The sequence below is a fragment of the Giraffa tippelskirchi genome, chromosome 8 (assembly GCF_054371585.1).
Source record: "Giraffa tippelskirchi isolate mGirTip1 chromosome 8, T2T-mGirTip1v1.2.pri, whole genome shotgun sequence".
NCBI lineage: Eukaryota > Metazoa > Chordata > Mammalia > Artiodactyla > Giraffidae > Giraffa > Giraffa tippelskirchi.
This window is the reverse complement of record NC_137282.1, coordinates 94,929,730-94,955,370: the sequence shown is the minus strand read 5'-3', so window position 1 is coordinate 94,955,370 and position 25,641 is coordinate 94,929,730. Positions and strand designations below refer to the sequence as shown.

The 25,641-nt window shown below is 37.3% G+C and overlaps 1 protein-coding gene, 1 long non-coding RNA gene and 1 pseudogene across 4 annotated transcripts in view; 2 read left to right on the top strand and 1 right to left on the bottom strand.

The window, feature by feature from the left end:
• The window catches only part of DHX29 (DExH-box helicase 29), a 47,385-nt gene extending 28,397 nt beyond the window's left edge, over positions 1–18,988 (top strand). For all 3 annotated transcript variants that reach the window (XM_081517784.1, XM_081517783.1, XM_081517785.1), the window contains 14 exons: positions 533–673; positions 1,687–1,831; positions 1,959–2,076; positions 2,693–2,777; positions 4,145–4,233; positions 6,466–6,594; positions 6,685–6,760; positions 7,436–7,660; positions 8,803–8,939; positions 9,349–9,442; positions 13,120–13,422; positions 14,192–14,323; positions 16,403–16,499; positions 18,708–18,988. In XM_081517784.1, coding sequence (XP_081373910.1) covers positions 533–673; positions 1,687–1,831; positions 1,959–2,076; positions 2,693–2,777; positions 4,145–4,233; positions 6,466–6,594; positions 6,685–6,760; positions 7,436–7,660; positions 8,803–8,939; positions 9,349–9,442; positions 13,120–13,422; positions 14,192–14,323; positions 16,403–16,499; positions 18,708–18,763 — 1,827 coding nt within the window. In that variant the 3' untranslated portion in view covers positions 18,764–18,988. The remainder of the gene's footprint in view (positions 1–532; positions 674–1,686; positions 1,832–1,958; positions 2,077–2,692; positions 2,778–4,144; positions 4,234–6,465; positions 6,595–6,684; positions 6,761–7,435; positions 7,661–8,802; positions 8,940–9,348; positions 9,443–13,119; positions 13,423–14,191; positions 14,324–16,402; positions 16,500–18,707) is intronic.
• Positions 15,681–16,265, top strand: LOC145517072 (large ribosomal subunit protein eL34 pseudogene; annotated as a pseudogene).
• Positions 18,989–19,512: 524 nt separating the features above from the next.
• Positions 19,513–25,641, bottom strand: part of LOC145516564 (uncharacterized) — a 24,386-nt gene continuing 18,257 nt past the window's right edge. The window contains exon 4 of the long non-coding RNA XR_014061475.1: positions 19,513–19,625. This is a non-coding gene — a long non-coding RNA (uncharacterized LOC145516564). The remainder of the gene's footprint in view (positions 19,626–25,641) is intronic.

The window sequence follows — 25,641 nt, the reverse complement described above, 5'->3', positions numbered from 1 at the left end:
ACCCTGATGCTGGGTAAGACTGAAGGCAGGAGGAGAAGGGAACAACAGAAGATGAGATGGTTGGATGGCATCACTGACTCAATGGACATGAGTTTGAGTAAGCTCCGGGAGTTGGTGATAGACAGGGAAGTCTGGTGTACTGCAGTCCATGGGGTCACAAAGATTCGATCACGACTGAGTGACTGAACTGAACTTTCCACCCATCCCTCAAATTAAGGGGGATTTGTCTTTGAAGCTTTCTTCTATTCTTAATGTTTGCCCTTTTGGTTCAGCTGATAAAGAATCTTTAAATTGATTTTCACATGTAAAAAATATACACCATAATGTACTTTGTCCTGGAACTACTAGGGACAGATCCATCTATATCAGGCAAGTTCTTCATTCCCAAATAATGCAGAAAAAAAAGTTTTTTTCATAATATTCTAATTAGCATGTGGTAACATTAAGAAAGGTAGCAATCCCTTGTTCTCTTTAAGATGATATTTACTGAAATGAATTTGAGCTCACTGTTTATATGCCTTCATCTGTGCAGGTTTTTCATCTTGAAGATATAATAGAGGAAACAGGCTTTATACTGGAGAAAGACTCAGAATATTGTCAGAAATTTCTGGAGGAGGAAGAAGAAATAACCATTAATATTACAACCAAAGCAGGGGGAATAAAAAAGTATCAGGTAGGAAGAAAACATTTTTAAAGACATCTGATGATGATATCCAAGGCACAAACTACCATAAGAGTTTTAAAATCATGTGGCTGGCACAGTGCATTCAAGTACATTTTGTTAGAGGAATAACAGATATGATTATGAGCAAATTTTAAAGATTATTTCTTTAATCTTTGTTTTACTGACTCTTACTGTTTTACTTACTGTTTGGTTTATGATATTTGCTTTATCTCAACACCTTAAATAGACTGGGGCAGGCCCAGAGTCTGGATCCCTGCCATTGGTTTTCTTAGCAGCCTCTTTCCTGGCATGAGCCAGCCTTAGCTCTGTACCATCCAGGGAAGCACAGTCCTTCATAGAGAGTTAGTTTAGTTTGAATGACATAATTTTAGGAATATCACAAAAGCTACGCTATCCTGCATTTTGACCAGTGGTACTATTTACATATTTTCACTGTATCTACAATATTTCATTCATCTAATGGACAAATTTAAAGTTAGTTTATCTTTTAATTAAGCAGATAAATCAAGGAAGCAAAAACTAAAATCTTTTCTTAAAACTGTAGAAATAGAGATTAGAAACTAAAGAAAGATTTCATAAAATTAAAGATAGTATTTCAAAGGAGATGGTTGGAACTCAGCAACCAAAGTAGAATCTAGAATGAATGAGGCAGGTGTAAATTACTTAATAAAGTTATCACGACCTCTTGGCTTGCCTGCTTTTCAGTTGCCGTGGAACAATGCAGCCATTATTCTGTTTTTCTTCATTTCTTCTTTAAGTGTTTACATGCCAAGATTAAACATTTTGCTGTACTTAAGGGGGCTGGATGAAATTAATAGGGTAGAGATGAAATTTTATCATACTTTTAATACTGTTAAAAATTGTATTCTTGCTATATTTTAATGAAATAATGGTGACAGTGAGAAAAATACAGATTTGAATAAACGCAAGTAGCTTGTTTTTTCCTTCTTTGTCTTTACTTCATATTTTTGTTCAGGTTTTTCTGATTATGTTTCTTTTAGGAATACATCCCAGTTCAGACTGGAACAAGTGCTGATTTAAATCCATTTTACCAAAAGTATAGCAGTCGCACTCAGCATGCTATTCTCTACATGAATCCTCATAAAATCAACCTGGATCTCATTTTGGAACTTCTTACATATTTAGGTATGTACCTATTTCTAATGTGTCTCCATTTGTTTTGATAAAACTTTTCTACTAACTAGAGATGTTTTATTAATATTTTATATGCTTTTCCTTATTTTTGAATATTGTATCTTTCAAAAAATTTCAGACAGAAGTCCTCAGTTCAAAAATGTTGAAGGAGCAGTACTGATCTTTTTACCAGGCCTTGCTCATATTCAACAGTTGTATGATCTCTTATCAACTGACAGAAGATTTTTTTCAGAACGGTAACTACAGATCTTCATTATATTCCTGGTAGTTTTAAAATAGAGCAATGTTTTGTACATTAAAATTCTTGATCAGAGCTTTCAAAGTCTTTTCACCTTTAGTTAAAATTGTCCATGACAAAGCAATTTTTATTTTAACTTTATGTTATAGCATTTTATCTACTAAAAATTTTAGGTACTTTTTATACATTTGTTTTATTTTCTTAATATGATTTAGCAGAGGGAAACTTGTAGTTAAGAATAAGATGGTGACTCCCCTCCCCAATCCATGGGATGGTGCAGAACCCCAACAACATTGCATTTTATCATTCATACAGATTGAATCGGCTCTTTACTGTGTCTGTTTTGATATAGTTTATTACTGCTGTTATCATTATCACTTTGGCGTCAGAATATATTTTTTAAAATTCTTTAAGCCCTACATTCATATAATTCATATTAATTTTTTTCTCATCAATGAGTATATGTATATTATTCTCATAACTTTTGTGTGTGTTTAAAATTTTTCATAATAAAAAATTTTTAAATTGCTTCCTATTTGCAAATAAATTTTGTTATTCTTTGCAGTGTCTTCTAAAGAGAAACTCTTGCTAAGAACTATGATTTTAACTTTCAGATATAAAGTGATAGCTCTCCATTCTATTCTTTCAACTCAAGATCAAGCTGCAGCATTCACACTTCCTCCTCAAGGAGTCAGGAAGGTAAAATTCAGTACATCAAATTTATATGTGATCCATCTGAGAACAGTTCATGAAAATAACTCCCTATCACCAGAGTTATAAAGTGCCTTATAGCACATGGCAGACTCCAGATGCTCTGCAGTCTAATATCATCAAAAGTGAGCCCAATATTAAAATTAAATTTATATTATGTTAGGTGTTTATATTATGTGTTATCAGTAACTTTAGAGGAGTGGTAGTTCAAAAACATGGCATTATTGTTGCTTTTGAGAAGAAAAAGTCACTACTCTTCCTTCAAGAAGAGAACACAAAGGATGTTTGATGTCAGAAGCTGCTTGAATCCTTGGAGGATTCTTTTTTTGTTCTCTAGTCTATTCATCCCTGATTATTTTTGCAACACAGAGAACATTAGGTTAGGAAACAATCTTAAGGTATTTTCATTGTCTCTTCTGTTCAGAATTCTGAATGAAGAGATACTTGGCAAAAAGAGTTTCTCAGATTCTTGTCCCGAAGCTGCTGCCATCTGTGGCCTTTGGCAACCTACTCAGCCTTACTTTCTTATCTTTAAAAGGGGTTGAATTAAATTTATGATTTTCTAACTGTGCTCTGAAAACACCAAGGGTTCATAGGTTATGCTCTGATCTGTAACATTTGGGCTTCTGTGGAAGATTTTGTCTGAAGAAAAGAATTCCATCTCTAAAAACTTTAACCAACTAGGTCCTATCTAAGTCTTAATAACCTGAGTTTTCTTTCCTAGGATGAAGGATAAGAAAAGCAAGCATTCAGTATTGAGATAGAGTGATAATATATTGAACTGACCTAGAGTTTCTTAAATGTTTCACCTCCAAAGACTCAACAGAAGAAAAAAACACACACACAAGAAGATGGGCTATTCAGCCATCACCATTAAGAATTTTTGAGCTAGAAAGGGACCTAAGAAATCATGTATTTCTACCTCCTAATTTGAGACCAGAGAGGTAACGACTTGCCCAGGTCACAAAGCTAATAAATAGCAGAGCCGGGGCGACAACCCACCAGTTCTTCTCACTAAAGAAAGTATTCCCTAATAACTGTAAAGTTTCTGCTAAGCAGTCTCCATTCTCTGACCCACTTTCCCATTCTATATGTATCATTTTTAAGATGACTGATGAGAATTAAGGGACTAATAGTACTTCTGTTGGAATAAGAATCTATAAGTTTAATAAGCTGAGGTGATAAAATTAATTAGAGCAAATTTAAGTTACACAGTAATAGCAATTAGATTGTGAACTTTTGTAAAGAATAATTGAAATTCACATTTTAAAATGCATTGGCTAAACTAAAGAATTTTTAAGTGATGGCACATTGCTGAAAGTTGTTACCTAAATGTTTTGGCTTTGTGTTTTCAGATTGTCTTGGCAACAAATATTGCAGAGACGGGTATCACTATTCCAGATGTTGTATTTGTAATTGATACTGGAAGAACAAAAGAAAATAAGTAAGTTTGCATTTTCCTCCCAAATCAAAACATATTTAACCTGAAAAGGGCTTGGGACTCTTGAATTGTTAGGAGACATCACAGAACCATTCCAATCAGTACATGTACTGGCAAAACTCATCTCACACACTAGTAAAGTAATGCTCAAAATTCTCCAAGCCAGGCTTCAGCAATATGTGATCTGTGAACTTCCAGATGTTCAAGCTGGTTTTAGAAAAGGCAGAGGAACAAGAGATCAAATTGGCAATATCCGATGGATCATCGAAAAAGCAAGAGAGTTCCAGAAAAACATCTATTTCTGCTTTATTGACTATGCCAAAGCCTTTGACTGCGTGGATCACAATAAACTGTGGAAAATTCTGAAAGAGATGGGAATACCAGACCATCTGACCTGTCTCTTGAGAAACTTATATGCAGGTCAGGAAGCAACAGTGAGAACTGGACATGGAACAACAGACTGGTTCCAAATAGGAAAAGGAGTACATCAAGGCTGTATATTGTCACCCTGCTTATTTAACTTATATGCAGAGTACATCATGAGAAACGCTGGGCTGCAAGAAACACAAGCTGGAATCAAGATTGCTGGGAGAAATATCAATAACCTCAGATATGCAGATGACACCACCCTTATGGCAGAAAGTGAAGAAGAACTAAAGAGCCTCTTGATGAAAGTGAAAGAGGAGAGTGAAAAAGCTGGCTTAAAGCTCAACATTCAGAAAACTAAGATCATGGCATCTGGTCCCATCACTTCATGGGAAATAGATGGGGAAACAGTGGAAACAGTGTCAGACTTTATATTTTTGGGCTCCAAAATCACTGCTGATGGTGATTGCAGCCATGAAATAAAAAGACGCTTACTCCTTGGAAGGACGGTTATGGCCAACCTAGATAGCATATTTAAAAGCAGAGACATTACTTTGCCAACAAAGTAATGTCTAGTCAAAGCTATGGTTTTTCCAGTGGTCATGTATGAATGTGAGAGTTGGACAGTGAAGAAAGCTGAGCGCCGCAGAATTGATGCTTTTGAACTGTGGTGTTGGAGAAGACTCTTGAGAGTCCCTTGGACTGCAAGGAGATCCAGTCAATCCATCCTAAAGGAGATCAGTCCTGGGTGTTCATTGGAAGGACTGATGTTGAAGCTGAAACTCCAATACTTTGGCCACCTCATGCGAAGAGTTGACTCATTGGAAAAGACCCTAATGCTGGGAAGGATTGGGGGCAGGAGGAGAAGGGGACGACAGAGGATGAGATGGTTGGATGGCATCACTGACTCGATGGACATGGGTTTGGGTAAACTCCGGGAGTTGGTGATGGACAGAGAGGCCTGGTGTGCTGCAATTCATGGGGTCGCAAAGAGTCAGACACGATTGAGCGATTGAACTGAACTGAACTGCCAAAACGAGCACTGGATCTCAGAATCATATGGGGAACATCTCAAATGTCTTAATTCTGCCCAAAATAAAAGGTCTCAGAGAAGCTATAGGGAAGTTCAAAATATCTGAGAATAAACGTCAAAATTCATGTCATCGGTTTTCCCATAAGTGTTATCAATGTATTGCGACTGATAGAAAAGTGCTGAGAAAATGTTCAGACATAAATTCTTACCAGTTAGTTTGTAAAATAAATTGTTTTACAAAAGCATTATTTGTGGGATTATAAAAAAGCATGAGTTTTAGAATCAGAGTTAGATTATAAATCTCTGATCTATAATCTTGAGCAAGTAATATGACATCAGTTATAGTCATCAGTATCCTCCTCATATGTAAGCGGGAAAATTAAAATTTCATGAATTGAAAGTACCTAATACAGTAGTTGGCACACAGTAGATAACTTTAACAGATTATTATTTTATAAATGCTTTGATGTTTATCTTTCACAAATAAGGGAAACCGTTTTCATGGTCTATTATAATCTATGTACACTGTCTCTAATAGAAGAAAACTTCAACAATATTTGGAAATGAGTATGAACTGTCCAGTACAAAATAGACTCCTGATTTTTTTTAACTGTACCTTTAGAGGAAGTGTTTTCAGGGTTGAACTGTATTTTGTGAAAGGTGCTTTGAATTGCAATGTTCACAGCAGAATTTCTCACTTTTTCAAAGAATTCTTATTGCATAATTAATAGGCATTCTAATCTTCAACTGTATAATCAAATACTTTTCAGTTTTTTTTTTTTAGATTTTGATTTAAGTCATTTGTCTACATATTCTCTCCTAAAACATTTTTCTAGGTACCATGAGAGCAGTCAGATGAGTTCTTTGGTCGAGACATTTGTCAGCAAAGCCAGTGCTCTGCAGCGCCAGGGGAGAGCTGGGCGGGTCAGAGATGGCTTCTGTTTCCGCATGTACACAAGAGAAAGGTATGGCGTAGCCTGGAGATTAAAAACACACAAAACTAGTGTGGCATTTCTGATAATATGTGTTTAGGATTATTTTACCTTATTTTTCAGATTTGAAGGCTTTATGGACTATTCTGTCCCTGAAATCTTGCGCGTGCCTTTGGAGGAATTATGTCTTCATATTATGGTAATCCCAAAGGAACTTAGATGAACTTTTGTTCTCCACCTCTTTCTAGGAAAAAAGAAAAAGAAGACCTAAACTTATCTTCTGTTGCACTAGATTTTCAAGTATTTTATTTACTCTGCTCTAATAAATTCCCCCTTCCCCCATATTTTATAAGTAAACCCCCTGTGCTTTAAATCTGCCATAGGCACTCATACTTTAAGAAATTATAATACAGACTCATAGCCCAGACCAGTAGTTCTCAACTGGGGATGATATTGCTCACTAGGGAAAACCTGGAATGTCAGGAGACATTTTTAGTTGTCAGAACTGCGGGAAGAGGGAGACAATGCTATGGACATCTAGTGGGTCAAGACCAGGGATGCTGCTAAACACTCTGCAGTGAACAGCACAGTCCCCTAAAACAAAGAATTATCTGTCATTTGTTCTCAATAACAATAGACCTGGACTTGCAAAATCCTGACCTAGACCAAAGGCTTCTTTGTCTGAAAGATCTATAATATCCTTCAGTTCTTAGATTTTTTGATTCTATAAAAATCAGGAATGAAGAAACTAAAAATATGCACTGGAAAAATCTCCTCTATGCTTAAATTTTTACTTAAATTTAGTTGCAGTTTGACCGTCTTTTTGTTAATTCTTTCTGATCACATCTGAATTTATCACTTTTTCAATCTGCAGAAATGCAATCTTGGTTCTCCTGAAGATTTCCTCTCCAAAGCTTTAGATCCTCCTCAACTTCAAGTAATCAGCAATGCAATGAATTTACTCCGAAAAATTGGAGCTTGTGAACTAAATGAGCCTAAACTGACTCCACTGGGCCAACACCTTGCAGCTCTGCCTGTGAATGTCAAGATTGGCAAGATGCTTATTTTTGGCGCCATTTTTGGCTGCCTGGATCCAGTGGTAAGACAAGCAACACTGCTGCTGCTTCACTGTAAATATCATTTTGGTTGGGGAGGTATTAAGTTGGGAAAAATTTTTTTAAATAGGGTGTCTATACTTACATTAAAGCCAGAAAATCTGAATGCTTAATGAGAATTTTTTAATATTTAACTTTTTATATTTATATACAAGAAAATATCTTCACCCATATACTCTTGTGTATTGTAGGTATTATTTTGTAAAAGGGTTTTGCCTTGTCTAGATTTTTGCTATCAAACATCCCACTTGAAATATTTACATAATTCTTTCTGTATATATATATATATAGTAGATGATTCATATAGTAGATGGATTCTTAGAGAGTTTTGAACTCCACACTTAAGTAGAATCAAAACTTCCTTCCTTTTTTCTGGGTTGTCTCTGAGTTAGCAATTACCAGCGATTCTGTTTTCTCAAATTATCTCAGAATTAACAAACTTTTTGCCTCTGTCTGAATCTCTTGCCTGCTTTGCCATTCCAACTTTATCAAGTTGTAGAGTCGGACACGACTGAAGCAACTTAGCAGCAGCAGCAGCAGCCTTTTCTGGGATAACAGATAAGGCTGTTTGAAAACAAAATGGGGAGAGTATGACTTACTCTAGTCTTTTTCTTTTTTCTAGTATCAGAAATATATACCAGAATTGTGTTGAGTCGAAGAAATATCTACTGCCATGATAGTTGATCTGAAAACTGCAGCAACAACAAATGGGTTGTTATATAGTCCAAATTACGTAAGAATTTAAAGAGCATTTCAGGCAATGGAAATTCAGACTCAGAGTCAAGATCTCTGATCTGTGATTAAGGAATTTCTTTTAACTGTGTGACAGACTATCAGTCACTTGCACAAATACTCATTTTTTAAAATCCCTGATTCTGTTGGTATTACTTCCCTGTCTCACAAAGATGATATAAAAGTAAATGATAGATTTTTAAAATTCCATAAAATGAAACTAAAAGTAACTAATTAAAATGAAAATGCTAGCTGTTATAGAACACAGTAAATTCAAAGAAAGAAACATGCAGCCTGAAGGTGCAGTTCTATGATTTGCTTTCTATCGCGATACAAATCCGCTTTCAGTGTGTACCTCTTTAAGGTTAAATTTTTTTTGTTTATTTATGGGTAGGCAACATTAGCTGCAGTTATGACAGAGAAGTCTCCTTTTACCACACCAATTGGTCGAAAAGATGAAGCAGATCTTGCAAAATCATCCTTGGCCATGGCAGATTCAGATCATCTGACGATCTACAGTGCATACCTGGGGTAAAGAAATAATCTGGGTTTTGTCAGTAGGTCAAACCTGAGGGTATTTACTGTTTAAAAAATTTATCTTTGACTTTTATTAAAAAGATACGTTTAAGGTTTAAATTTAGTATTAACTAGTTACTTCATCTGTCAAGTATAATTATTTTAGAGATTTGTATTTTTGTAATCCTAAAATTTAAGAACAATGTACTTTGTATTACTATGTGTATATTACTTTACATTTGAAATTATTAATTTACTGTTATATGTAAGCAAAAAATACCTATATTGTAGTTGAAATTGGCTAGCTCTTAAAACAAGCAAGGCCCTTCCTCGTTTTATATGATTATAATATAATTAAAGCTATGGTTAGTACCTCTGAAAGTGAGTTTGGAAACATTAAACTTTGGTCATTTTTCTTACGTAGATGGAAAAAAGCACAGCAAGAAGGAGGCTATCGTTCTGAAATAGCATATTGCCGGAAGAACTTTCTTAATAGAACATCACTGTTAACCCTAGAGGTAAGTCTTAATGCAGCTGTCTTAATTTAGGATCATATGGTGGACCAATGGGATTATTTTCGAAAAAGAAATGCCTAGGATTGTGCTTGACACGTAGTGTTTAATAAACATTTGCTGAATTAATAAATTTGTGATTTTTTTGTTTTGTTTATCACAACAGGTAACCTGTATTACACGGTGATTCAAAATAGTATTTAACAGGGACTTCCTTGGCTGTTCAGTGGTTAAGACTCTGTGCTTCCAAAATAGTGTTTAACAATCACATTCAGGAAGTGGTCAAAGATGCAACATGATTTCATAGAAATAACACTAGTTTGGGAATTAGGATAGTTGTCTATTCAACACCTCAAGTTTGGAGAAGGTTAATTTAGTCTCAGTTTCTCATTTAAAAAAAAGAAATTGAATTGGGGATATTCTACAATTTTTCTCAACTCTGAAAATCAGTTGTTATTTTGAATTATTATGGAAATTTTCAACTATACGTAAAAGTAGACAATAGTATAGTGAACGCCTGTGTTCTCATTTCCCACTTCCATAATTATCAACATGTGCTCAATCTTGTTTTACTTATACTCCCCTTAATCCACTATCTGCCCTCTAGATTATCTTGAAGCAAATCCCGGATGTCAGGTTGTTATATATCTCTGAAGTATAGGACTTGTTTTTTTCTTTAGCATTATGCCTTGAAAAATAATTCCTTTATATCATCAACTATACAGTGTTTAAATATCCCTGAGTTTTCATGATTTTTTTTTTTTTACAGCTAGTTCAAATCATGATCCACACAAGGTCCACACATTAAAATTGGTTGATATGTCTCAAGTGTAGTACAACATGTAAAGGGAAATGGTGTTTAGAGCAGACGTGCTATAAAAGCATTCAGAAAATAAACTTACCTCTCACATAATTCCCCTATTCTATGCTCATATTTTAAAAGGTTGTCTGGCTCGGGTTCAAGATATGGAGAGATAAGCAACACTCCTTTGTCTGCACTCCACTTCCTCCAGACCTTCAAGTTGCCTCCCACTCCCTTCCTTCTATCAGCCTTTTCTTCACCTCCCCTAGGCTACAGGGTTTTCAGTTCTTTACCAGTCTTGTGGTATTACAGCAACTGTCTGTCTGATTTTTCTTCTCCTGGAATTAAAGTCCCTTAAGTCCCAAATCAGAAACCTCAAGGAAATCCTACATGTAAACTTCATCTTTTAATCACTTGTATCCTGTCTACTTTAAAAATGCGCATCCTCGTGAGACAGCAAAAGAGACACAGATGTAAAGAACAGGCTTTTGGACTCTGTGGGAGAAGGCGAGGGTGGGATGAGTTGAGAGAATAGCATTGAAACATGTATGTTGTCATATGTGAAATAGATCGCCAGTCCAGGTTCGATGCATGAGACAGGGTGCTCAGGGCTGGTGCACTGGGATGACCCTGAGGGATGGGATGGGGAGGGAGGTGGAAAGGAGGGTCAGGATGGGGAACACATGTACACCCATGGCTGATTCGTGTGAATGTATGGCAAAACCCACCACAATATTGTAAAGTAATTAGCCTCCAGTTAAAAAAAAAAATGGCAAAAAAATAAATAAATTGGATTAAAAAAAAGTGCTCATCCTCCCTATGGTATTTTAGCTGATTGGCACTACTAAAGATAGAAAAAGATTTTAAGCAACAAGGTTGCCATTAATAAACATTGTCGGAGTTCTTTAGGAAATTGTTTCCCAGAGACAAGTGAAGAAGGTTCTTGCAGTCTAGGATCAGAGTCCTCTGAAATTCTTCCTCAGTGTTCTCTATGTGACCATCCTTATTGAGTGAAACTATTGAAAGCAGAGCTACTGTTAAAGTAGATATACTGAATGAAAGTGCGTTCAGGCACATTTTTATTGCTTTCACATATTAGACATTCATATTTTATGATATTTAAAGTCTTAGGAAGATAATCTGTACCAAAAAATCAGTTATGTTATATAATCAGATGACTCCTTAACTTTTCAGTATCATTTTTTCTTCCCTAATGTAATTTAGGCTATAGCTTAGTAAATAATAATTGGGCATCATGTCAGTTTTTTTTTTTTTAATTGAAGTATGGTTGATTTATAATATAATATTTCAGGCCTACAGCATAGTGATTCAGTATTTTTCTAGATTATACTCCATTAGAAGTGATTCCAAAATACTGACTATAATTCCCTGTGATGTACAATATATCCTAGTTACTTATCTGTCTTACACATACTTGTGTGTACCTCTTAATTCCATATCCCTATCTTGCTCCTCCCTCTTTCCCTTCCTCCAGTGGTGACCACTTGTTTGTTCTCTATATCTGTGAGTCTGTTTCTGTTTTGCTTTTTACGTTCGTTTATTTTAGATTCCACAATTAAGTGATATCATACAGTATTTGTCTTTCTCTGCCTTATTTCACTAAGCATACTGTTTAGTCCATCAACATTGCTGCAAATGGCAGGTTATCTTTTTTTTTTCATTTTTACTAAAGTTTTATTATATATTTATGGAACTTGAGTAGTAATATATTAAGACATTTCTTCAAAGTATTGGCTTTGTTAAACTTGAAAATAAACTGATACGTTAATGAAATGCATAATCTAAAGAGTTTGCTAAACTAATAAAGTATTTTTTATTCAAAGGATAATGCACAAGGACTTCCCTGGCCGTCCAGTGGTCAGCATTCCGTGCTTCCAATGCAGGGCTCATGGATTTGATCCCTGGTCAGGGAACTAAGATCCCACATTCCATGAGATGTGGCCAAAAAAATTTAAAAAAAAACAAGAACGCACAGAGATATATACTTCATGCTGCTGGTTTTACTTAGTAATATGATGGATTAGGAAAATATTCGACAAATATTGATATTTATAATAAGGTTAGAAATGAAACATTTTAGCATGCCAAATTCCACAAGTTTTTTAAATTGGCGTATAGTTGGTTTATAATATTAATTTCAGATATACCACATAATGATTCACAAATTTTAAAGATTATAGTCCATTTATAGTTACTATAGAATATTGGGTTTTATTGGGTATATTCCATGTGCTGGCAACATATCCTTGTAACTTAATTATTTTACACCTAGTAGATTGTACCTCTCAGCCACCTACCCCTACCTTGCCCCTCCCTCCTTCACTCTCCCTACTTGTAACCACTAATGTGTTCTCTATGTTTGTGAGTGTTTCTTTTTTGTGTTATATTCACTAATTTTTTTTTTTTTTAGAGTCCACATATAAGTGATAACATATAGTATTTGTCTTTGTCTGTCTGACTTATTTCACTTAGCATAATGCCCTCCAGGTCCATCCACTTTGTAGCAAAAGGCAAAAATTCATTCTTTTTTGTGCTGAATAATATCCTATTGTGTGTGTGTGTGTGTATTATCATCTTTCTCCATTTGTCTATTGATGGACATTTGGGTTTCTTCCATGTCTTGGCCATTGTAAACATCTATGAACATTGGAGTTCATGTATCTTTTCGAATTAGTGTTTTCATTTTTTTCTGGATATATGCCCGGGAGTGAGATTGCTAGATCATGTGGTAATTCCCTTTTTAGCTTTTTGGAATCCTGTCCATTTTGATAGGAAACAGTAATATAAAGTACAAGGTTGTTTGGCACCTTCTTTATTTTAATTGATTATGATCTTGTCTCTTTTTAACAAACCAATCTAGGATGTAAAGCAGGAGTTAATCAAGTTGGTTAAAGCAGCAGGATTTTTATCATCTACAACTTCTAATAGCTTGGAAGGAAACAGAGCCACACAGACCCTTTCCTTCCAAGAAATTGCCCTTCTTAAAGCCGTACTTACTGCTGGACTATATGACAACGTGGGGAAGATAATCTATACAAAATCAGTTGATATTACAGAAAAATTGGCTTGCATTGTGGAGACAGCCCAAGGCAAAGCACAAGTACATCCGTCCTCCGTAAATCGAGATTTGCAGACTTACGGATGGCTTTTATACCAGGAGAAGGTAAAGTGCTCATGCTTAAATTGCAGTATTCAGGACATTATTCTAGAAGTCAGTCATAACAAATTTGGATGCCCACCAAATACCATATTTGGTTCTTAAACTGAGCTATTCATGTTTGTTCATATTTGAAATCAAGATGTTCATGGTTTCTCAACAAAAACATAAACATGTCTTTTTTCCACATTTCCAAATAAGGGGGATATGGGATGGGATAGAACTAAACGTGATGTTGCAACAGTCTGAGAGACAATGCGACCTAAGATAACTTAATAGCAAATATTTGTAGATTTAAAACAGTCAACCTTTTGAATCATAGTTCATTAAATTAATAAAGATCCATAATTTCAAGCTTTGGCTTGAGTAACTCCCAACTTATCAGCAAACTTAAATGTGTAAAACATGACAAATTCCTGACTAATGGTCATTGCTGAACCTTGCTGTAGAAACCAGACACTTTGAAACTTAATCATAATTTTATCTTTCCACTAATTATTTAACAGGATTAGCATGACACTGCTTATTTATACTTTATGTTCAAGGTATACAATTCAGCCTTACAATTAATGTTTAAAATCCTTTTAATAGTATAAATACACAGGTGGTGACTGTGATTATTATAAAATAGATTGTGCAACATAACATACACATGTAGTTTTATAAAACATGATTTAAAATAGCAAATTATAGAAAAATGCTTACATGAAACAGATACATGAATTCTTTATTTTTTTAGGCTGTGAAGTGTTTTGTTTGTTTGTTTTTTATACAGATACGATATGCCCGAGTGTATTTGAGGGAAACTACCCTAATAACCCCTTTTCCAGTTTTACTTTTTGGTGGTGATATAGAAGTTCAGCACCGGGAACGCCTTATCTCTGTTGATGGCTGGATCTATTTTCAGGTACGTGCTACAACTGATCTTAAAATTTTACTGCCAGTACCACTGAGGTAGTTTTTTTTTTTTAACTTTATTGGAGTTTGCATAATTTCTTCCTATGGTTTGACTTAAATAGAAGACCCATATTTTATCTTGCCTGTATGGTTTTAAATGTTTAATTTTAAAATCAAACTATATTCCTAATTGCATATTGCATTTATTGTCAGTAATAATAATTTGCCGTGTGTGTGGACTTCAATAGTTAACTTTACATGGATCATCCTAATTTAATACCCTAACAACCTTGTTAGATGATTTCTTTCTATCGGGCACTTAAGCTGAGTGAGAAGTTAAATAGCTTACATGGATTGTTAATGTAGAGCAAGGTTTAAACCTAGAACTATCTGATCCTCAAACTTCTGCTCCTTCTGCTATATCATGCCACCTATAAAAAGACACAAATTCATTTAATTCATACTGTTAAAATTCTCCTCTGGAAAAATTAGACCAATCAGTGCTACCGACAATAAGTTTATTTCTCTATAACTTATCAACATTGACCACTTTAAGCAAATCTAATACATTCTGCTATGATATACCATGATAGCTGTTTGTCTAAGACTGGAGATGTAAATTTTGAAGGCAGTTTAAAAAATATGTGCAGTTCTCACAAAGAGGGGGAGATGGTGATAGTGTTCTATAACTGGATTGTGATGATGGCTGTACAACTCTATAAGTTTATTAAAAATCATTGAGTTGTACACAGTGAGTAAATTTTTATGATCTATAAATTATTCCTCAGTAAAGCTATTTAAAAGAATTCCATTTTAGGATAAGGAAGCTGTGGTACATATACACAATGGAATATTACTCAGCCATTAAAAAGAATACATTTGAATCAGTTCTATTGAGATGGATGAAACTGGAGCCCATTATACAGAGTGAAGTAAGCCAGAAAGAAAAACACCAATACAGTATACTAATGCATATATATGGGATTTGAAAGATGGTAACGATAACCCTATATGCGAGACAGAATAAGAGACACAGATGCATAGAACAGTCTTATGGACTCTGAGGGAGAAGGTGAGGGTGGGACGTTCTGAGAGAATAGCTTTGAAACATGTATATTATCATATGTGAAACAACACCATTCCATGTTCGATGCATGAGATAAATGCTCAGGGCTGGGGCAATGGGATGACCCAGAGGGATGGGATGGGGAGGGAGGTGGGAGAGGGGTTCAGGATGGGGAACACATGTAAACCCATGGCTGATTCATGTCAGTGTATGGCAAAAACCACTACAATATTGTAAAGTAATTAGCCCCCAACTAAAATAAATTTATTAAAAAAAAAAGAGAATTCCATTTTAAAACCATTTAAGTCCTCTTTCTTCCTCTTCCGGGGATGATGGCATTCAGGATGGTCCAGCGTCTGACCTACCGTCATAGGCCATCCTACAATACAGCCTCTAACAAAACCAGGCTGTCCCGAACCCCTGGTAATGGAATTGTTTACCTTTATACCAAGAAGGTTGGGAAAGCACCAGAATCTGCATGTGGGCTGTGCCCAGGCCGACTTCAAGGAGTTCATGCTGTGAGACCTAAAGTTCTTATGAGGTTGTCTAAAACGAAAAGACACATCAGCTGGGCCTGTGATGGTTCCACGTGTGCTAAATGTGCCTGCAACAGGACAAGCGTGCTTTCCTTATCGAGGAGCAGAAGATCATTGTGAAAATGTTGAAAGCACAAGCACAGAGTCAGAAAGCTAAATTAAAAAATGAAGCGTTTTTGAGCAATAAAATCAAAAAGCACAAAAACGAAACTGTAGTCTTCACTCCCATAGAGTTGATACAAGAGAAGAAAACAATTGCAGAATGGTTGCTTTATTCTGGAAAGAGGTATCAAGTTTATGGGTACTTAATAAGGAAATTGAAGTTTATGTCTCTTAGCTGCAGAAGGTAATTTATTTTTCCCATAACATTTTATATTTAAGTCAATATGTGTTAAAGCACATCGTAAGGCATATATGCTTACCTTGATTTTATGTAAACGCATTCACATTCCCTGGGATTAATGTTTAATTTGTCATCTCTCAACAGGCACCTGTTAAGATAGCTGTCATTTTCAAGCAGCTACGAGTTCTCATTGATTCTGTTTTAAGAAAAAAACTTGAAAACCCTAAGATGTCTCTTGAAAGTAAGTGTTTGACTCTAAGAAAGAGGAACTTTCTCTGAGGTTCTCAATATGTTTTCTCTACCAGTCTCCCAAGTGTAGAGCTGTTAGTCTGTAATCCTTCAACAGAAATCTGCAGTGGACACCTGAGTTGCCACTTAGTCTGGTATGTGCTTTGCTTTGCTTAGTCACTCAGTCGTGTCCGACTCTATGCGACCCCATGGACTGTAACCCGCCAGGTTGCTCTGTCCATGGGGATTCTCCAGGCAAGAATATTGGAGTGGGTAGTCTCCTCCGGGGTAGTCTGGTATAGTGTTTCCCAGATTGCCAAATCATCAGAGTTATCCTGGCAGTTGTTAAATATATATGTATATATATATATGGTCCAAAGACCTACCTCAGGTGTACTGAATCTCCTCTATGGGAGAGGCCTATGGCCATATTGCTATTTTATAATCTTTTCATCTGTAACACTTCCCCCTGTACTACCAGCCCCATTTTTAAATGCAATTATTTTTAATAAACTAGGTTGTTTTTCTGGTAGAATTTCTTATGTTTAGGATTTGGGCAGTTGCATCTTCAAGCTTTGATTTAATGTTTCTCTGTTCCCTATATTTTCTGCAAACTTGGGTTTGATCCCTCAGTCGGGAAGATCCCTTGGAGAAGGGCATGGCAGCCCACTCCAGTCTTCTTGCCTGGAGAATTCCATGGAGGAGCCTAGTGGGCTACAGTCCATGGGGTCACAAAGAGTTGGACATGACTGAGCGACTAACATACACACACATTCTCTTCTCTGTATTTCCTGAAAACTGGTAGTTAGATCTGATGACTTGATTGAATCTGGTTTTTAGGAAAAGTATATTTTTTGGTTGGTTGTATATCCTTCCCATTGCATCACATCAGTTCCATTTTCTTGTTTTTAATGATAAGAATTGATCAGTTTGTTCAATGTGATTATATTTCACAGATATCCCAATTAATTCTAGTAGGTAGGCAAGATGGGGGGCTACTGGTCTAGTGCTACTGCCCTGAAGTCTCACACTTTATGTTAATTTCCATAACTGAAGGTGAATGAATAAGCACTTAACTGTGTTAGTTTTCCTGTACTGCTGGAAACTTAGATCAGGTCTTGACATATTAAGAGATGGGGGCTCTTCCCTTGAGGAACTCTGTGGACTACAACACACCCTTAAACAAAAAAATACATTATATTAAGGACAAATTGAACCTCAACTTTTAAATGAAGAAAAGTCAATTTTAAAATGATTCCAATGTTTCTCTTTGCTATAGCAGGAAAAGTAGAACCTGCCCTCTGATGAAGCATGTGTTTTTGACTTGAGGGAGGATTAAGTACATTAGTGTCCTCTGTTTCTGGACTTTAGAATAAGAGAAGTTGGGATGTAAGGGACACCAAGCTTTTGAAATAGAGATAGCTGAAATTGCTCTTATATTTTCTTTTACTATACTATTCCTCAGACTAAAAATCATAGTTCTTTCTAGACCTGCCATGTTCACCTTGCAGCCAGTGAACTTTCTTCCCTCACTCCTTTTTTTTTAATGCCACTAGAGCCTCCAAGAGCCTGAGTGTCAGGCCATGGGCCCAGTTATCAAAATTCTCCATTGCAGTCATTGAAACATAGGCTATTTTCTTATTGAAGTGTCTAATAAGATAAGAATTTCAGTCTTGGAGTCCTGATAATTACAACCATTCAGACAGGAGTTATGAAGTCACAATAACAGACCAACTGATTAAAAGCAGAGGCAGCTGTCAAAACCTCTAACAAATAATGTAGCCCCTCTTTAGTCTGTTTGTCCTCTACTTGGTGTTTGATTCCTTTGTTGTGTAGAGAGGTCTGTCACTTTGCCATCCACACTTCTCCTAGGGCACTTCCCTGGTAAATTTTTTTGTTTCCTTTAAACTAAACATGGAGAAACAGATAAAGAGTGCTTTATTCCTTGCCCATACTGTTGGCATCCTGGCTAATTCTGAAGTACATGGCTGAGTCAAAAAGTAGACTTGAACTAGGTGAAAAAGTTAGGAAATTTACTGTCTTAATAGAATTTTTAAGAAATAATAGAGGCATCTCTAGTTTTATAAGTGAATATTGCTGGTGTTAACTGTATTCTAATTTTAAAAAGTCTTTTAATGAAGTATACCTGTGGTTTACATGTGTGTACACTGAAAAATTAGTCAGTGATGAATTTATTCATTGTTTTCCTTCTTCCATCCAGATGACAAGATTCTCCAGATCATTACTGAATTGATAAAAACAGAGAATAATAATTGAAACTGCAATTCATGATCAACTACTTTGAAGAGAGTCATGAAAATATGTGAAAATGGACCATCCTATTAAGTATTTCAGTACTTAAAATGTTGGTACTAGGCATAATGTAAAGGTGGTGGAGAAAAGCACATACTTTAAACATGTGTAATTTTCTAATTTCTTTTTAATGATAGTTATTCTCAGTGTATTTGCCACTACATTTACAATAAATTCTTTGGTATCATCCATGTGGTATGCATCATCATGTGCCTTATGGGCAAAGCCTGTGTCTGTAGTATCATAACTTACTATTGTGATTCCCTGTGTACCCACCTTATCCTCTTATCAGTCCTTGATGTCTAGAGAGTTCAAACCTTCTTGAGGGGGAAAAGGTCTAAAGGTCTTTCTCCCAGAGGAGAAAATGAACTCCAAAACCAGTTGTAATTAAATTTTCACAAAAATATACAACTTCAGTTATTTAATATTTGATAGGAAAAGTCAAAACCTAAATAAGGTATACACTATTAATAGAGGCCATCTATATCAGCAGCATTCACTAAAGCACAAAGGCAGAGTACTGTAGGAGGATAGGCAGCAATGGATGCTACTGTCAACCCAGGGTGATACCATTTGCACCATTTTCCTCAATCATAAGCTTTGATATCACTGCTCTTGAACCTTTTTTGTACCGATAATAGGATTGATAAGGTCAGTAACTTTAAGATACTAAAGCATACTTAGACATTTTTCAGTGGTTTTGTTTCACTTACTGAGGATTTTTGAAACTCCGTCTTGATTATGTTGAGGAATTTTCCATTTTCTGTCAAGATTGTTTAGGAACTTCAAATATATTTTTGTGTAGACCAAATGGCAAAAATTTTATCTGAAAGACAAAAGATTAGAATTGAGTAGGTACTTGGTGACTATAGTTGACCCTCCACACAGTGGTACCAACCCTCCACGCAGTCAAAAATCTGTGTAACTTTTGACTCCCCAAAAACTTAACTTCTACTAGCCTACTGTTGGCCAGAAGCCATACAGCTGATTAACGTATACTTTCTGTTATATCAAGGCTTCCCTGGTGGCTCAGCTGGTAAAGAATCTGCCTGCAATGCAGGAGACCTGGGTTTGATCCCTGGGTTGGGAAGATCCCCTGGAGAAGGGACCAGCTACCCCCTCCAGTATTCTGGCCTGGAGAATTCCATGGACTATGTAGTCCATGGGGTCATAAAGAGTCAGACACGACTGAGCACCTTTCACTTTCACTTTTCTGTGTTGTATCTAACATGTATTTTATACATTCATGACATACCTTTTTCTTAATTTTTTTTTTTTATATTTCTAGGCTTCATGGCTCATCTGCAGGTTTTTTAAATTGTTGCAAACTTCAAAAAAATTTCCAATATATTTATTGAAAAGTATCTCTGTAAGTGAACCCACACAGTTCAGACCTATGTTGGCCATGGGGCAAGTCCATTTGTTGATGAATGAATAAAAGAAGCTGTAACTTTCACTTTATGTGCAGATGAAAGTAAAAATAGTAGCAGTCTCTCATTTTAGGTTTCTGCTTGCAGTGTGAGAAGTGAATTGACAGCAAGTAGTCAAATGTGACTATGGTTAGGAATCTCTCTCCAGTGCCATTAATAGAAATGGAAATGTTAAATGAAAGAGCTAGATAGGGTGCTGGAGGCAGTTCAACTTGTGAAATACAAGGACATAGAAATTGTGAAGTCTTGCTGGTGGAACTAACATTAATAGATTACTTTGTGTGTGCATGCTAGTGCCCAAATATATTTTGTATACTGACTTATTTAATCTTCACAACAACCCTACGAGGTAGGTAGTGCATTATCTACATTTTACAGATGAGGAAACTGAGGCCTGAGGAAGTGAAATAACTGGTCCAAGATCAGGCTGATAGAGGCAGAAGCATTATGGCTCTGAAGCCATTTACATTTCTGAAATGTAACCATTCCTTTGAAAAATGTGAAAACTGGCTCACATCAGGATTAGGATCATAGAGTTAGAGTCTTTCACACAGAGGCGATAGTTAACAATGTGGGAATGAAGATAACCACCAAAGGAGAGAGCAGATAGAAGATAAAGTGATGTTAAAATCTTACAGAACTCCGTATTTCAAAGTCCATTCACTCCTTTCCGTCTCCTCAGCCATAACACAGACCCACATTACCATCATCTTTCACCTACATCACTAGTAATCTCCACATTTGGCCCTCCCCTTCTTACCCTTCTCTAATCCATCTTCTCTACAGCTGTAAGAATGATCTTTTGAAAAGGTTATCTGTTGCTTGGCTGATTCAACCCTTTCCTGGCCTCCCATTGCCCTTAAAGTATGAACTTCAAAACATGCCTGCAAAGCTCTAAGTGATCTGGATCTCACTACCTTCCAACTCCTCTCCTCTCTACCTCTTCTCACAGTGCTCCAGCCACACCAGGCTCCTTCGGCATCCCAGAAGATGCCGAGTGGCTTTTTAATCATTTATACATGTTCTTTGGTCTGGTTCTTGACCACACAGACTATCCTGCTCCTTTGCTGTCTTCACAGACCACCCTACTGACATCCTCACTGACGACCCTGCGGAAGTGTAGCTCCCCTTTTAATCACTCAACACACAGTACTCTTCTCAGAAGGTACCATCTGCTTTCTGTCTTCTCCCATGGAACCACAGACTGCATTTTGACTGTTTTCCCATGCTACTGTATACTGACTGTGGCACATACAGGCATTCAATAAATGTCTGCTGAAGATGAAAGGTATGAGGAGGGGCAGGGTCAGACATTCTTGCCAAAGTCCAGGAAGGAGAGTTTCTGGAAAGCAAGGGTATTGTCTACAGATGTTACGGACTAAGAAGAGACTTCCAGATTTCATAAGCAGGTCCTGCTTTTGAGAGCAGTGTTTGAATTAAGGGTGGCAAGGAAGGACACTGAGAGGTCCCACAGCCACCTACACATTCAGTGGTTTGCTAAAGGCACTTGCAGGACTACTATGATAAAGATATACAATAGGATCAGCCAGGGGAAGAGACACTTCACAGGGAGTCTGGAGGGATCTACCAACAGGCTTTCTACGTGTTGTGCAATGTCTCTGCCCAGAGAAGCTTGTTGGAGACTTAAAAGTCCAAGGATTTTACTGAAGGCTGGTTACAGGCACAAAGACTAAAATCATAACTATCAAAATTCCAGCCTCCCAGAAGGAAAGCAGGCATTCAGTGCCTCAAGCAGAAAAAAGCGTTATCTGAAATGCAGGGAACTTTTCGAAAACCAAATTCTCAGGCTCCAGCTAAGAGCCAGCCTCGCAAACAGACCCTTCTAAAGACAGCAACCTCAGGACTGCTGTGTTCAAAACTCTTGCCTGCACAGTCACAAAGCTACCAAATCCATTCCCACAAAGGATTTTTAGGGAATGATTACAAATTAAAAGGTGGGGCACCAAGTAAAAAATACTCCTTACAGATGTGATGAAGAAACAGAAAGCATAAGAGGTTGAAGAATGAGATAATTTAGGATAAAAAAAGACCCTCACTCATTTGCAGGTAAATAACTAGCTGAGGTTGAAGATAATATTACCATTGGAAGGAGCCCAAGAAAGAACTAAAGAAGAATATAGAGAAAAACTTGAAAAAGCTTTTTTGCTTTCCCTACCCAGAAATGCTTAGGGACTTGAGGAGATAAGCAACTTAAGTTAATAAAAGGCTCTTTTGCATTCAAGTGACCTTGGTGTTGGGCTTCCCAGGTGGCGCAGTGGTAAAGAATCTGCCTGCCAATGCAAAAGACGCAGGAGATGCTGGTTTGATGTCCATCTAGGTCAGGAAGGTCCCCTGGAGGAAGAAATGGCAACCCACTCCAGTATTCTTGCCTGGAAAATTCCATGGACAGAGGAGGCTGGTGGGCTACATTCCAGTCAGTCAGTTCAGTTGCTAAGTCATATCCAACTCTTTGTGACCCCATGGACTGCAGCATGCCAGGTTTCTCTGTCCATCACCAACTGCCGGAGCTTGCTCAAACTTGTCCATTGAGTCGGTGATGCCATCCAACCATCTCATCCTCCGTCGTCCACTTCTCCTCCTGCCTTCAATCCTTTCCAGCATCTTTTCCAATGAGTCAGTTTTTTGCATCAGGTGGCCAAAGTATTGGAGCTTCAGCTTCAGCATCAGTCCTTCCCATGAATATTCAGGACTGATTTCCTTTAGGATTGACTGGTTTGATCTCTTCCTGTCCAAAGTCTTCAACACCACAGTTCAAAAGCAATAATTCTTCAGCATTCAACCTTCTTTATGGTCTAACTCTCACATCCATACATGACTACTGTAAAAACCATAGCTTTGACTAGATGAACCTTTGTTGGCAAAGTAATGTCTCTGCTTTTTAATATGCTGTCTAGGTCTGTCATAGATTTTCTTCCAAGGAGCAAGCATCTTAATTTCATGGCTGTCCTTAGGGTCACAAAGAGTCAGACACGACTGAGCACACATACATACACACAACCTTGGGATCTTAGAATGAAAGAGACTCTAAATCTATTTTGTCTTCTGTATGGCTTTCTTAATAACATTTTTGTTCTCTTATTTTATTGTAAAAATATAGTATAAAATACATATACAAAATATGTTAATCAACTGTTGACATCATCAATAAGGCTTTCAATCAACAGTGGGCTATTAGTAAAGTTATCTATGGATTTTCAGTAGCGTAGCAGGAAGGGGAAGGGTTGGTGCCCCAACCCTACAATGCTGAAGGGTCACCACAATAAGTCTTGTTAACACATTCATCACCATGCATGGCTATAAAATTTTTTTTTCTTTTTTCTCTTTCTTTATTCCTTTCTTTTCTTTCTTATGATGAGAACTTTTAAGATCCACAGGACTTGGTGAAAAACAATTATATCGCAGAGATTCTCCCACAGGAGTGAAAGTCTGGGGCCACACACATCAGGTTTCCCAGTCTGGGGGTCTGGCATTGGGAAGAGGAGCCCCCAGAGCATCTGGCTTTGAAAGCCAGCGGGACTTGATCACAGGAACTCCATAGGACTGGGGAAAACAGAGACTCCACTCGCAGAGGATGCACACAAGGTCTTGTAAACACCAGGACCTGGGAGGAAAAAGAACAGTGACTGCATAGCAGCCTGGACCAGACCTACGTGCTGATCTTGGAGGGTCTCTTGGGGAAGCAGGAGGCAGCTGTGACTCACTGTGTGAGCAAGGACACTGGGCAGGGGTACTGGGTACTGGGGAGTACTCATTGGTGTGAGCTGCCCTAGACGCAGCCATCTGAGGCCAAGACCTGGCTCCACCCCACAGCCTGTAGGCTCCAGTGCAGGAATGACTCAGGCCAAACAACCAACATGGCAGGAACACAGAGGCGAAGATGAAGCAAGGGAATACCAGAAAAACACATACTTCTGCTTCATTGACTATCCTAAAGCTTTTGACTGTGTGGATCACAACAAATTGTGGAAAATTCTTCAAGAGATGGGAATACCAGACCACCTTACCTGCCTCCTGAGAAACCTGTATGCAGGTCAAGAAGCAACAGTTAGAACCAGACATGGAACAACAGACGGCTTCCAAATTGGTAAAGGGGTACGTCAAAGCTATATGTTGTCACCCTGCTAATTTAACTTATATGCAGAGTACATTATGTGAAATGCCAGGCTGGATGAAGCTCAAATTGGAATCAAGATTGCCAGGAGAAATATCAATAACCTCAGATACGCAGATGACACCACCCTAATGGCAGAAAGCAAAGAGGAACTAAAGAGCCTCTTGATAAAGGTAAAAGAGGAGAGTGAAAAAGCTGGCTTAAAACTCAACATTCAGAAAGTAAGATCATGGCATTTGGTCCTATCACTTCATGGCAAATAGATGGGGAAAAAATGGAAACAGTGGCAGACTTTATTTTCTTGGGCTCCAAAATCAACTGTAGACAGAGATTGCAGCCATGAAATTAAAAGACACTTGCTCCTTGGAAGAAAACTATGACCAACCTAGACAGCATATTAAAAAGCAGAGACATCACTTTGCCAACAAAGGTCCATACAGTCAAAGCTATGGGTTTCCAGTAGTTATGAATGGATGTCAGAGCAGGATCATAAAGAAGGCTGAGCACCGAGGAATTGATGCTTTGGAACTGTGGTGTTGGAGAAAACTCTTGAGAGTCCCTTGGACAGCAAAGAGATCAAGCCAGTCAATCCTAAAGGAAATCAACTCTGAATATCCAATGGAAGGACTGATGCTGAAGTTGAAGCTCTAAGACTTTGGCCACCTGATGTGAAGAGCCAACTCATTGGAAAAGACCCTGATGCTGAGAAAGACTGAAGGCAGGAGGAGAAGGGGACAACAGAGGATGAGATGGTTGGATGGCATCACCGACTCAGTGGACATGAGTTTGAACAAACTCCAGGAGATATGAAGGACCCAAAAGCCTGGCGTGCTGAAGTTCATGGAGTCAAAAAGAGTCCTACATGGCTTAGCGACTAAACAACAACATACAAAAGGCAGATTCCAATGAAGAGAGCCCGGTCAACTCAGCCCACTCAGGCACTAGAGAGACCAATCCAAGTGTAAGTAAGAGTCAGATATAAAGAGAACAACTTCACCAAAGTACCTTAAGAACTAGCTAGTGAAAATGTAAGTGTTAGTTGTTCAGTCGTGTCCAACTCTGCAATCCCATGGGGCTGTAGCCCACCAGGCTCCTCCATCCATGGAATTCTCCAGGCAAGAATACTGGAGTGGGTAGCCATACCCATCTCCAGGGGATCTTCCCGACTCAGAAACTGAACCCAGGTCTCCTGCATTGCAGGCAGATTCGTTACTGTCACGGTCACATTAATTTAGACAAACCATACACAAGGCCAAGGAAAATAGGTCCACCATAAGGGC